The 14,891-nt window shown below is 42.2% G+C and overlaps 1 protein-coding gene across 11 annotated transcripts in view; it reads left to right on the top strand.

The window, feature by feature from the left end:
* Nucleotides 1-14,891, top strand: part of tns1b (tensin 1b) — a 162,390-nt gene that overhangs the window by 64,129 nt on the left and 83,370 nt on the right. The window contains exon 1 of one of the 11 annotated variants that reach the window (XM_031875009.1): nt 10-10,593. The exons of the other annotated variants lie outside the window; for them this stretch is intronic. Coding sequence (XP_031730869.1) covers nt 10,573-10,593 — 21 coding nt within the window. The 5' untranslated portion in view covers nt 10-10,572. Of the gene's footprint in view, nt 1-9; nt 10,594-14,891 lie in introns of those variants that run through there. 11 annotated transcript variants of the gene reach the window in all.

Below are 14,891 nucleotides of genomic sequence, written 5' to 3'. Positions count from 1 at the left end.
GAGTCAAACCGCACACCTCAAGACACAAAAGGATTAAATAAAAAAGGCATTTACAGATGCAACAGATGTGCTTTGCTTTCCACAAGGAGAAATAAAAAACATGAGATATGCTCCTAAACAATTATAACTTCCCCTTTAAAATCCATTTGAGCTTATCGGGAGGAAATATGATGTTTTAGGTGGAGTCAGCTACTCTTCTGTGTGTGCATACATGCAGATGTTGAGGTAGGCGGAGCTTGGGGAGTTTATGTTCTGCAAAAAAATCTTAAGAATGTCTAAACAAGTGCTCTTTGTACCAGAATGTGTTTATATTGGATAAAGTCTTGCGTCTTGGAGATTGCCCCTGCGTCTAAAAATAAAAGACCTCTGGATGGAGCCGTCACTTGATTCATCTTGTTTTGGAAAGGCAAAGAGCACATAGAAGAAAATGGGAGGGGGGAACAAGTGAAGCTGAAGTTCCTGCAGGGTCCTTAAAGAGGAAAAAGATTTTATGTATAAAAGTACAACTGCTATGAGAGGTTTATGAGAGGTGGGATTTGCCCACACGAGCACGCGATCACAAACACACTCACACATGTACAGTACGTATGCACACCTATGTTTATACCCAGCCTTCATCTGGTATTCATTATTGGAATGGGTGCTTCTTGCCAGCTTTGCCTAATCCCTCTTTTACTCTCAGGAAATGCCAGAGGTGCAGGGCAGACAGGCCGTGCTAAGTGCGAGGTGGGGGCTTTGGCCAGCCATGCAGGGAAGGCCTCTAGTAGAACAAAATAACGGAAATGATAAGCCCAGCCCATACCACCTTTCACTTTTGTCTTTGCATTGCAAAAAAGTGCCAGCAGATTAGTTTGATTTAAAGGGGACAGAAAAGAGAACAGCTCACTTTTTCAGTGCTTGAGAACATACATTTGGGTATCTGGAGTTCTAACAAACTGTGAAATAATACAACACAGTCAGTTTTTTTTGGTTTACCATCCACGGTTTGTGAGCTACCTTTGCAAAGGTTCACCTTATTTTTATCGCAAGCCAATCAGAGGACACTGGGCTTTTTCAGGAGGTGGGCTTAAAGAGACAGGCGCTTAAACGAAGCATTTCAGACAGAGGTTGAATACAGGTATGTTCAGACATGAACATGCTCTATAGTAGAAGCCCAAAATATATGAATGAACAACAATACGGACCTGTAATGAATGCCCAGGCGTTTAGAAAATGTTCCCTCCACCCCCCCAAAAATGGAGGATGAATGACATGTTGTTGTAGAGCACAAATTACATTTTAACATTTCAAAAGCGAAGTCTCTTGCCAAAAGCAATGTCCCCATTACTCTGAATAATAAGATGTTTACAATAATCATATGGCAAATATTGAGGATAAATATTCAGCCAAACGGAGGGTGCAAAATTATTTTTTGTCCTCTTGTGTTCACAACAACCCACTCCATTTATTCATATCGCTGTGCTGCAGAACAATGTGTGATGAATGAAAGCATACGCTACATACTTGTTGATAACATTTGTATTTCAGGAAGTCACGGGTCAGATTTTTGGGAGGAGACGTTAAAGGAGCCCAGAACATACTCCCTGTGTCTATATATGTACAAAACTGGAACTTTCCATCTCCAAAAAAATCACAACAGCATTTCCTTTTCTAAACATTTCAACTGAAAATGACACAGCTTTGGCAGGAAGCAATTTGCTAACAAGCCTGAGATGAAAAACAAGGGAGTGACCACGACAGGGTCATGCTTGATCACTATCGCCACTCAGTCAGGCCTGCGAGACTGTTGGACACATTTTTTATGGAATATTTATTTTAAGAAACAGATAAAGCTCTATGTACTGCCAGTCATATATGACCTTGCTTGTTAGGAATCTAAACTCCTGATCATAACTCTTGGCTGGGACACTTATCCCAAGTACACACTACAGTTATGAATCTCTGTCTCTAGATGAGATTAATATGCAGCCCGTATTTAACCTGGCAACTGCAAAAATGGTCAGACCTGTGTGTGTGTGTGTGTGTGTGTGTGTGTGTGTGTGTGTGTGTGTGTGAGTGTGAGAACACCCTGAGGTGTGTTTGCTCTCAACTGGATGTGAAAAATGCTTTAAATCTTGTCAGTTAGATTTCACTCCTGGGTGATGACTGGAGAGAGCTTATTAGATCACCCTGGAAGTTAAAAAACAGGAGTGATTTCAAGGTCAATTTTTGCAAATCCTTGTACATTTAAGCTACATACCCTACCTGTCATTTCTTTCACATGTCTTCTTCCTTTGCCCAAACTTATCCTCTTTCTGAAAACCCTGTGGCTGGATGTCTGGGACTTTCCTACTGTGCTGCTTAAGGAGCATTTAAGGAAAGGTAAAACCTTCACCATTCTCTCCCTAAATACAACGAAACTGCATTGTGCATTATATTTTGAACGAAACTTATTTGTGTCTGTTTTTTACGTATCGCAAATACGTTTCTAATGACACTCTGTAGAATTCTAAACAGGAGAGAGGTAGGGTCGACAGATGGGTTCAAGCAAACACAGGACTTTCACCCAGGACATTGCCGTTTGTGTCCTGTGTAAAACCAAAAGCTGACACTTATTTTGATTGATGTTCACGTTTTAAATACCATAAAAATCATGATGTTTTATACTAAACCAACCTTAGTAGTTTTGTTGCGTTTTTTAAATGTTATCCAGATGTTTAAAACCGTTTAAAACATGCGCCCATAATCCAAGAGGACCTTGGAACATAATTGAGAATGCAGTTTAGTTGTATAGGAACATTATTTTGTCGGAGACATGGTTGAAACCATCAACTACTTAAAAGCTCTTGGTCTGCTCACACTAACTGTATTCTGAGACATACAGCGTAGTAGCAGCCATAGTAGAAGCTTCCGCCAGTAGAGCTGAGAAAAGTTCCATTTGATTGTCCAGAATGTAGTCATAGCTACAGAAGGATTATTTCATTCTGCATTTTTTATTTCTTCACTGAGGTGAACCCCACGTTTTAATCTTTCACAAATCCACGACATACTCTTCCTGTTTTGTGCAATTAAAACAATCTCCCTTTCAGTCTGACGTTCAGCATAAACATACTGTAAAAAGAAATAATCTGCTCCTCAGTTGTGGTCTGTGGTCTGTGTCACCCTTAACCATTTGAACCCTGGGTTCTTTTTGCTCAGTTTCCATTCCTTGTTGTTGGACAAACAGTTTGTGGACTGTGAAAACAAGATGCTCAACGTTGGTGAATCCCAGAAATCAGTGGGTATTAACAAAATAAGAACAAATAGTGTATATGGACAACAATACGAGGACATTTGTTCTTGTATTGCCTCCTGTATGAGGCGCATTGTCTTTTTTTTCTTGAATAAATAAACATTTGATGAAAAAAGGAAAAGAAAATCTAAGGTACAGTATATAACTATATCTATAATGTACATTAAATAAAGTGGTGTGTGGTGTGGACAAGCCTATATTTGAGACTGAACATTTATGATTTGTTGATGATTTATCTTTATTTATACATTAATAATTTATTTCAACAATTCATTGTTACTCATCATAAAAAACACTTTGTTATATGTCTGATAAGCTAGAATCGTCCAAAGTATGAGTCCCACTGATACACTAGCCTCTACTGGGTTGGACACTTTAAGTCAGGAATAAGCTGAGGTGCTGAGTACAACCTATTCGATGTCACTGATCCTTCGTTGCCCGTCGAGTGTGTTTTGAGAATGAAACTACTATGTTCCAGCTTTAATGAGGAAGGAGGTGTGAGAAAGCAGAGTGGAAGAACATGGACACATTCTCACTCCACTGGTTTCCGTTTTCCTCACCTAAATGATGAAGAATTTGTTTTCACTTTTCCCAGCTCCTGAAATTCTCCGAATGCGTGTTTGGAGAAAAATCCTGTGTTTCTTTGTGCTGGCTGCCGTCCACTGTGTGTTTTTGTTATTTCAGGTTTGTTATTTGTGACCCCTTTAGTTCCTTTCATTGAGCACAACATGCTTCAGAGCTGCAAATTGCTTCTTTGTATTGCTGAACAGTTTAACAGTCTTAATAACATCAGTTCATAGGTCGGTGTGAATCATTTCCTGCTCAACAAATGAGTGCTATTCTCATATTTTAAAGGACAAATGAGAATATAATTTAATGAGAAATGTATGTAGTAGATAATAAAAAAAGACAGAAAATCCAGATCAATAATTTGTGTTTTTTTAACTTTAAAGGTGGATACACCTGCACATTTATGATTGATTACTTAAACTTTCTCCATTCCAGGAAGTTTCTGGATACTAAAACTACATATGTGCATGTCAGTGGCCACATTTTTAACATTTCGGAGCGATCATCTGGTGATTGAAAGTCCTTGGTGCGGCTGACAATAATGCAGACTCTCATCATTATTTATTGCCTCCGAGTCTTTAACACATCCAAACACCTGTATCCACGCATGTAGGGTGCGTTTTCTGAGAGAGAACATCAGGTTTGCAGCTGGCCTTCCCCTCAGCTGCTGAACACAGCTTGGATTTATAACTGTGGCAGGTTACAGTAGCTGTCTGGTCACCAGGAGCTTCATGCACAAAGCCAGTTAGAGTTTGGGATGTCACAAGAACCCATGCTTGTTGATACCAAAATTCAAAAAAATGTGGCAGTACTCGTTTTTGTATATTACTGCAGGTATACCTATAGGTACCTGGATGGGCCCGAGAAAAAGTGAATCAACTAACAATGATCTAAAACAACAAAAGAAGCAGTAGAGTTAGCATTGTATCTTAAAGGCTGGAACCAGAGTATGTTCAGCATTTTTCCCAACAATTATTGGATGGATTACCATTCAATTTGTAAACATACATGTTTCCCCTTCACTTTCCCCCAAGAGCCATCATCACGTCAAATTTTGAATTTGTCCAATACCTTTTCTTTGTTTTTGACCAAATATCTTCTAAACAAGTGGCATTTCGATCAGCCTTAGATGTCCCTTGTCCTAGTCCTAATTAGCATGTTCGCTAAAGCAACTAAGGTTTTGAACTTGACAAACATTATCCCTGTCTAACATCCATGTCATCTAAGTTGTTGTCGAATATTTCTTTGTTGATCAGCTAATGAATTACTCAACTAATCATTTCAGCACTACTACTACTACCACTTAAGGTAGTTTTAAAGAGTCATTTTGCAGAATTGGACAATACTGATGACTTGTACTTTATTTAAAAGGCCAGTATGTGGACATTTTGGGGTCTCTATTAGCAAAAATAAAATATACTATTCAAAGCTATGTTTTCATTTGTGTAAAATCCCCAGAAACTGAGAATCATGTTTTTCTTAGCTTAGAATGATCTATATAGGAGACTACCATGTTGCACCGCCATGTTTCTACAGTAGCCCAGAAAGGACAAACCAAGCACTGGCTCTGGGTCCACACATTGCCCTTTGACTGTAAGCACAGGAGGCATTACATAACCCCCGAGTGAAGTTTCAAAGATGTCAGCGTGGTATTGAATCCAAGTAACAACATGAACAACTTCCTTCCTTCTCCATGCGGCGGCCGCGGCTCTGCAGATAGTGACAAATGGGAGTGTGCAGTAAGAAGGTGAGGCAGTAGAAGTGTGTGTGGGGGGGGACTTCTGTCAAGGGAACATGTGAAAGTCATATCGCTGTGACAGACTGAGTGCTAGGAACGAGTGAGGGCAAAAGAGAAAATGGATGGGGTGGCGTCATAATCCAAATATTCTCTTGGGTCTTTGCCATGGTGTCTGTATGTGCTGTACTTTCAAGTAAGCAGCTCATAGTCCGATCAAATACAGAGCCAGCCGACAGCTCCGAGGCTAATTGAATTAGCAGTCACAGGACAGAACACATGCTCGCTGCTCTGCCCTCCACCTTATGATAGCATGCGTTTGCGGGAAACAACACAAGCACGGGGTCAATCACACTGCCTCTTATTTGAGAAATCATGTTTCTGATTTTAGTTACGGCAGGATTTTTAAGTTCTGCTGTCAAAGGCATCATGTTTAGAGCTACGTTGAAATGTTAAAGGTAATGCAGTCCTAGGAGAACCACTTTAAACTTAATCCTAATAACTGTGGCCACCGCATGTATCCTCTTTGTCACATCTCTCAGGTGCTTTATTCTCTCATACCAATCTGTCATGACTCTGTCAATCAATTTGTTCAGTTTTAATTAGTGCTTTAAAAAGAACAACAACGTATCAGTCAAAAGCACCCAAATAGATTTAAATAGCTTGAGTTCACGTTTGCCTACTGTATGTTAAAAGGTGCCCAATACGAAATTCAGAGCATATCTGGCAGCTAACAGTGCCAACAGTGCAAACAACAGCAATGTGCTGACAGAGTTAACAGTGTTTACTTGAGGGGGAACTGGTGGGCGGGCACTACGACTCTGCGATCTGCCGTTGGGCGGGACTGCGTCATCAGCTCAGCTAATAGTTGTTTGCTGCTATATTAACGCTCTGAATATCTCACAGAGAACCTTTGGATATGTTGGTTAGATGAGGGTTGCATCAATTCCTTTTTTTTTTTGTTGGCTAAAGTGAAATAAGCTGTAAACACAACATTGACATAAATGACAAACATGGTAAGCTAACAGGTGCTTATTTAAACACCCAGCAAAGCGGCAACTTAGCTGTTACATAGCCATAACAGTAGTTGCAGTTGCAGGCTATAAAACCAAAACATTGAGCAGAACAATGTTGAATTGCTCCGTAGAGGAACTGTAGAGTCTGGTGGTAATTGTCTGTTGGATTGTTGAGCAGGACGCCTTTTCACATTACACATATTCCCTAAATCCATTGTTGACAAAGACACTGACAGGTGCAGCTTTGAGTTTGACCATGCAAACAAAAGCTGCTGTTGCTGTTGTCTACTTAAGCTCAATTCCGAGCTTTGTGGCTCACTGATCTGTGAGCTTCATGAAAAAACTGTCAGCTCTCCTTGTTCCAGTGCGTGAGTGTAAGGGCTTACACAAGGAGTGATGGCTTATGGCCATGTGCTTAGCCAATGCATGGTAGCGACATGTGCATAGATACAGCAGAGAAAACAAACAGGAACGCCCAGCCTTTAACATGATGGAGTAATCAAGAGTTGCTGGAAAGAATGTCAACAACGGGCCAAGTGCATATGCAGGACACAGCGATGGAAGGAATAAGTGAGGGCAACGGCCTCGTAGAGCATGCAGTTGCATTACTTGCTTGGGATTTAATTGCCCTACAAAACTTATTTTTCAACCTTCATTTTCCCGAGGAACAGTTGAGCTGAGCATGTGCCCTCTCTCCCGGTATCGCTAATCTTCCCTGACCACTACAACAGCTGTGGGTGAAATGCCTCGGCGGAGGACTCCTCCTCGTTACATGCTGAAGGAGCGCTGAGACTTTTCCCACCCATACACCCATACGTCTCTTTTCCACTGTGTCTGAGCTCCTGCGGCCTAATCATGACCATCCAGGAGAAAAATCCATGTTGAATCTGCTCTGTAGACTGCATTGGGCGTTGGTGAAACGTTCCACCGGGGAGCTGGGGGGGGCCAGCGATCTGCTCGGCTCTGCTGCTGCCAGGGAAAGCCTGAGTCAGACTGGAGAAACGGGACCTCACCCAGACAGCCCTCTTTCTCAATGTCCCTCCCTTTCTTTCCATTTATCCTTCTGTATGTCACTTTTTCTCAAGTCTAGTGCACTTGTTTTCTCTTCCTGTCCTTTCATTCCCTCTCATTCACCCAACAACACCATGTTTTTCACGATTGGAAAAGTCAATTTGAGCAGTGACAACACAGCGATGGGTGCGTTCGTCCACTCACGTATACAGGAAGGATTCATGCTCGTGTCATATTCTATTATTATTCATATTGTTTTGTGCTATTAGATAAAAAACATAAGATGTCGTGGGATCTGTTAGGGTTAGGGTTAGGGTTAGTGATTTAGTGTTCGAACTTACGTGAAATGATGTCTTTCTCCAGCTAATACTAAGAGTCTTGGCCTACAGACAGCAGTCACGGGATCCTGAAGGTAATAAAAGCCACAGGAAATAGACCAGACTAAGAGAAACATATTAGCCTCAAATACAGAGAGATAACTTTCCCATGTTTTACAATACCTAACAAACATAACAATGCATAATTGCATTGCAGCGAATGCGGCAACCCAAAGCTCTAAGTAACACATACCCACATGGAGCAACACAGACACCAGAAAACAGGGGGAATTCCCACTCCCCACTGTTTAGCCCGGTCCCTACATTAAAGGTGTGCACCTCACATAAACAAGCATGTTGTTTTGTGACCATAAACCACATGTCTGCTCTGTGGCAGCCCTCCCTTCCTTCCTGGCCCTTGTCATTAATAGCGGATTAAACAACGCTTTCTTGAGCCGACATCTGGTGAACACGGCTTTAACTAAAAGGTGTTACTTGTAGAAGTAGCTCCCGTGTAATTACTTACGAGCAACATCAAAGACAGTGGCCATTCTTTCCATGTCGAGGCGCAATATTTCACGTGCTACAAATCTGTACCAAACATTCCTCAGTAATGTCCCTTTGTGTGCTACCGGATAATGGCCGGTGAGGCTGTGGAAACAAATTAAAATGCCAGAGTTCTACCTGACTATCATCATGATTCCCTGTGAGATAAAAGCCAGTCTTCCTAAGCTTATAAATCAATTTTTGCATACTAACCGTTGACAAAATCACTCTCTATAATGTGACAGGAGTCTTTTAGTGAGGAATCCACAGAGAAACATGTCCTGATTCTGCAGTTCTGGGATTTTTAGCATCTTTCAGCTCGTTGTTTAGGCGCACACTTTTACTGATTCTATTGAGTCTCTGGGCTCTCATCAGATTCACGTCCAGCAGCAGCAGCTTGAAGCATTACGAGACAAACATGCTGTTTTATTTGCAAAGCTTGAGATGTTAGCGTTGCCTCCGGTGAACAACAAAGGACAACTCGAAATATTCCATTGTCATATCCCTTGGTTGAGTATTTAACATGTGACCAGTTTGACAGTAAATTGAAGATCCTAAGCACTGCCCGTTTCCTCTAAAGGGAAACGTTGCGAATTTTTTAACCTTGCATACTGTTACACTTTTTACTGGTGGGATGTTGAGGTGTAAAATATTGTCAAATTGCTGACATTTTGCCAGCTTTGACTACACGCTCTCACTCCATGCTAGCACTTGCAACTCTCAACAGATGAGAAAAACAAATCCATATGGCTCATTCATTAGCTACTTACGCCATAAATTTTGGATGCACCAATCTCTAAATATGTATATTAGGGATGAGTTTTAAGTCAAATTGTGTTGCATTCATTCCAGGGAATATCAATAATGAATATATGTATTTTTCTTTATTAGTCCCTATCGGGATTAGCTAAAGGGACAGTAATCAACTAGTGATCAGCAGTTGTCTTCAACTCTCTTACTGTGTTGTATCAGTTGTTCATGTGATCAGGTTTAAAATTTCACGTTCATATCGCCTTGTATCAGCATACTAACACGGAGTTGAACTCTTGGAATTAACATGATTATTGGTGCAGTGAGTTGAAGGACTGAGCTGGAGACTGATAAGTCTGTATCTCCACGCTGCTGTTGACACAGTCTGACTTTGGAGTTGCCGTGAAGTCAATGGATTCATTCATGGTACATTACTTTCTCTCCTGTTGCAGCTGTAGAGGGAGTGTGTGAGTATGTGTGCGAGTGAGATCGAGAGAGAGAGAGAGAGAGAGAGAGAGAAAAAGACTGAAAAGGAGGGGGGGGCAACTCATATTTAACCTGTAACTTGAGAAGTTGATAACAAGGAGCAAATGAAGGAAAAATGAGCACGTGAGGAAGGAGTGTGTGTGTGTGTGTAAGAGAGAGGACGACAGTGAGACAGAAAGAAAAGAGCTGCGCTTTTGTCTCCCCGAGCTCATGTCCCCGTTCCCCCTGATCTCCCTGGGAAATTCAGTTCAATATTTTTTCTCCTTTTCTCGTTGCTCATGTGTCTTTTCCCCCTCGTTTGGGAGGAGGGCAGAACAAAAATGGACTGAACAAGAGGGAGGAGAAAACCCAGGCAGGGAAAGAGAGGGAAATAGCTACAGCCAGGAGCCAGACTTTGCTTGCTTATTCAGCGCCCAGTGCTGCACTGCGCCGTTTCCAGTTGTGGGATGTTGTGGGATCTGCCTTTGGCTGCACTTCTCCCCACTCTCGCGCTCACATAAAGACTCTTTTTAGACATTTTTATGCTCATTTTCTTGGAGGAGTGAGAGAAGGAGAGACTAGCCAGACCTATTAGCCTGGAGCCTGAAACACACACACACACCAACTCTCTCTCTGTCTCTCTCGCTCTCTCTCTCCCTCTCCCTCTCTCTCTCTCTCTCTCTCTGACACACACTTGTACACTCCTCCGGCTCCGCGCTGCACCAAGGTAACAGTGAGTGGATTTAGCTTTAGCCATCTGGTTGGAGCGCAGGGAAAACCTCTCTGCTGCACAGAGGGGGGGAAAGGGAAAGGACGATGCAGCACTAAAACACAGAGCGAAAAACAACAACAAAAGAGTGAAAGAGAGAACGACACGCACACTGAGACAGGATGGCCACCGCAGTGTTTCAGGTAAGGAGTGTGGTTGTAAGGGGGGAAAGGATCTGCTGCCTGTCTGCTATTGGAGCTCCTGGCTGTCCCGAGCGCTGGCTGTGCTCTGCTCTGTGTCACAGACTCCACATTAGGGATTTGCTTAATTTGAAAGGGAGACACCTTAAGGCGCTCTCAGATGTATGTTTTTTTGAAACATGTATGTAACCTGGCACTGGTGCGGTACTAGAATGGTTTGTTGGTTTTACTGTATGTTCTACCTCTGCATATGCATCCAGACAGTAGATTTTGAATGTGCATTCTTCTGGATATGTGCGTCTTGAAAAAGTGATTACAGCAGAGCACTGCTTCAGTATGTACGTGTTCTGGTATAGATACGCAGGACTGTGTGTAAAGGAGCATGTAAGAGAGAGAGGTTTGTTGTACCACTGTAGACGTTGTTTGTCTGCATGTGAGTGCGAAGCGCTGCTTGTTTCTGGAGCACTCGTGCCTGTGTGTGGTCTCCTCGGCTTACCATGTTTTGTGGTCGGTGGCCCACGGTCATGGCTGGAATGACGGTGGTGGCGCATGTCTCTTCTCTTCTCGGCACCTTTTTGAGGGCACTTCAGTGTGTGTTTTGTATTCACTGTCCTGTATAAACCTAACCCTTTCTGAACCCGAGGTCAGAGCACAGCTTGCAAAAGAAACTGCCAACACGCATCTGTGGTAGAAAGTCATACTTCATCTATGAAAAATCAATTCTGCTCTCCACGAGAGAGAGAAAGTGTGCGTGTGTGTGTGTGTGTGTGTGTGTTAGCCTTCTTCCACGGATTTCAGTGTTGGTGTGTCTGCTGCCATGAACTCAGCCGCAGTGGTGTTTCATAATAGGACCTTGCAAAAGTTGTTGCACAGAAAACATCGCCCCAGGCGTGAGAAAACCCGACTGCACTTTTGGAATTTTTGGCACTTAGAGTGAGTCACAATTGCCTCCAATTTGCTTCAGATTTGAGAGAAAAAAAATAAGGGTCATAGTGTGAGATGCATAGATTTGCACGGTGTTCTCTATTAACCCTGTGTGTGTGTGTGTGTGTGTGTGTGTGTGTGTGTGTGTGTGTGTGTCTGGCTTCTTAATGGATTCTTATTTGTTTAGGAGGATGTTGTGCTGCCAGCACATTATACTATGTAAGATAAGCCTTGAATTGCATTTTGTTCTTAAAATATGGCTCTAATAGATGCATTAGTGTACCATAGTTCAATGGAGCTGTTTGAAAACAATGGCAGCCTGATGCAGGTCCCACTGGTTGTTGCTGGTATCTTCCTTATGATGTTCTAGTTTAAGGGGTCTTGCATCAGGCCAGTGAGTCAAATCAGTCAAAGTTACACGGCTATTGGCCCCTGTCACCTCCAGCGCTGTGTGCATTGTGTATGTACCCTGTCACGTCAACGGTCCCTTCAAGTACAGTGTGCACAGCAGACTGATATTCTACATGGCAGCTTCATCGTGTGCCAAGAGACCCAGAGGCCAACCAGTACTGCAAGCTTAAACACTCAAGAGAGCTGAGGGAAACTGATGAGTTGTGTAATAATTCTGTGTGGGTTTATCCCTACGAGTGATCCATCACATTTCACGTAGACATTTGACAGCCCAGTCGCCAGGAAACAATTACGACATTGTTCGTTCCCACAAACCGCTGGATACGTTGAATGTCAACGTTCCTGAAAACAAAAATATGTTTCATGAATACGTTTCATATCAGCCTCGTGTCACACTTGTAGAAACGCACAATAACATGTGCCTGATGTTGTGACACGATATGGTAGGTTTAGGCAACAAAACTACTTTGTTTAGGTTAGAAAAAAAGATCGCTTTGAGTTTAAATAATAAGGTACCAACTTAACGAAAAAAACTTAACAATGTATCAACAATATGAACAACAACCGGCATTAGCGGTTACATAACCTTACATAAGGTTCGGTAACAAGCGTAACTCTGCTATGTAAAACAACGTTAGATAAAGTCAACGCTTACTTTTGGTTTCACACTGGACACGAACAGTGGTTTCCAGGGTGAAAGTCCTATGTTTGTTTGACCCATCCAGCACTCTTTCCACCCACCTAGACTTTCTTCCTTGTTACTGTGTACATGTTTTTAAACCACGTAACTTTCAATAACGATCGCTTGATGTACTACGTCACTTGCTCTGCGTATCTTCCACTGTGTCCACCGCTCTGACCGACTGCAAAAAACATTCAGATTCAAGGTATCTGTGGTTTGCAAAAACGTGCTATGCCAACAATGTTTTTTCATGGCAAATGCAGCATTTGATCCACAGTTAGTATAACAACTTTATATGCTGTAATGTGTGGTATTTGACATCAAATTTGTCGTCACTTGTATGATGTGTGACCCAAACATTCCTTTTAAGCATTCCTTGTCAAGCATAAATGTAACACAGCGCTGTTCTGCCCGGACGGCGGCATTACCCATGACTCCTGGTTGTGTGGGAATGGCGTACATCCACTGGCAGCGAGCCCGTGCCGGACTGGGTTTCAGAGAAGACATTTTTCATCATTACCATCTGCCAGGGAACAGTGCTCCAGTCAACCCCCCGTCCCTCCTTTAGGCAGCTCATGATAGATGCCTAACCGCAGGCACACACAACCGCACATGCAGCCAGGACGGGCACATACGTAGGCAGGGTCGGGCAGTTCGGGAAGGTGTGTGTTGAGTGACTATGTCTGTGTGTGTGAGTTTCTGGGATTAGGGATAAGGCAGTGGGTCCGTGGACCATGTAAAACCACCAGCATGGATTCTCATGCTTCTCTGCTGATGTAATCCATCCTTGGTGTGTGTGAGTGTGTGCGTGTGTGTCAGTTCTTGCAGACACAGCTTAACCTCTTGAATGACTATGTGTTGTAAAAAAGAGCATTTTTTAATATTTATTATTTATTATTTTCCCCCATTGATACAAAACACACTGACTGCGCAAATGACGTGTTTGATGAATGCCTGTCTCAACTCCTGTTATCAGAATGGAAGCTTTGTTTCACATCAATATATGGCTTCATACAGTACATATCCCACCTGATGTCATACAAATGATATTATATTGTTTCTTCTATCCTCACAAAATGCTCTGCAGAACTGTAATGTGTGCGCAGCAATCTATTTATGCCCTTTGTCCTCTGGACTAAATGCTGGCACAAACTGAGCCCGCAATACATTAGCAACATAAATAATCTGTAGCCGTGCCAAAGCATCATGCCCTACAGTTAGGCTTTTAGCGTGATTAATAGTATCCAATGAAGGCACAGTAAAAGCGTCACGTTTTGCAAGGGCGTCATATGTTTCACTTATGGTAGTTACTTAGCAGGTCGTCTGGCACATATGAGAAATTGCTGTCATAGGCCCATAGAAAGGTGTTTAAAGAGTGTATGAAGGAACATATCCGGACACTAATGTTGCAGTTAAAATGAACAGTGGACCCCTTTAGAATTTACTGCTTTGAGGCTGTAACAGCTTAGTACCTTCTAAGAAGCGACTAAGACCACCAACACTGACCAAATCAAGCCTCATTCCTTCACTTGTAACTGATGTAATGTTTTCAGTTTCGTTGTTTGGTTTTATTTCTTGCCACAACTCAAATAGCCTTTTGACGTTGGGATGACTTTGTTGGCTTCCACTCAAAAAGAGCTCAAATCTAAAAGAAACCACTTGGCCACAATCATTGCTTCTCCTCATTTGTCCTTCAGTGATAACTGGTGCCAGCACACTCAGACCAAAGCTTTCTGCAGACCCTCACAGTCTAATACCCCTTAAGTAGAGGGAACTTGTTATAATACCCCTAAAAAGAGAAACATTATAGTGAAACATTTAATGACGGCTAATATTTCAAATGGCTCCGTGCAATCAAGCTTAAAGCCTGGGATAATGGCCTTTTCGTAAACAGCGTTTGTATTTTCATAGTCATGGGATGAGAAGGAAGGGGGAAAAATGTTCCCAGTCTTTGACATGGCTTTTTAATGATCACCAAATGACATTGTTCATCATCTGCCGTGACAACACCAAGATGGCTGCCAAACTACCCAAACCAATGGCTAAGTCTTCTTGTAACATGTTGTAGCTGTTGTAGACATAGAATAATTCTGGTCTAGAGCTAGACAGGCCTTATTTGACCCTTGCATTGCTCCATCTGATAAATGCAGACCTATTTGGCTTCAAAGCAACTTGATCTTTATTGAATGTGGCTCCTCCAATGAAACTCAGCTGAAGTTGTGTCATTTTAAGGCCATAGGGAGAGTTTTGGATTTTCAGATCTATAGATTTATTGATCTTTTGT

This window comes from Anarrhichthys ocellatus, unplaced genomic scaffold (assembly GCF_004355925.1).
Source record: "Anarrhichthys ocellatus isolate YVR2014 unplaced genomic scaffold, GSC_Weel_1.0 scaffold86, whole genome shotgun sequence".
Classification (NCBI taxonomy): domain Eukaryota; kingdom Metazoa; phylum Chordata; class Actinopteri; order Perciformes; family Anarhichadidae; genus Anarrhichthys; species Anarrhichthys ocellatus.
This window is presented reverse-complemented; position numbering and strand designations above follow the sequence as displayed.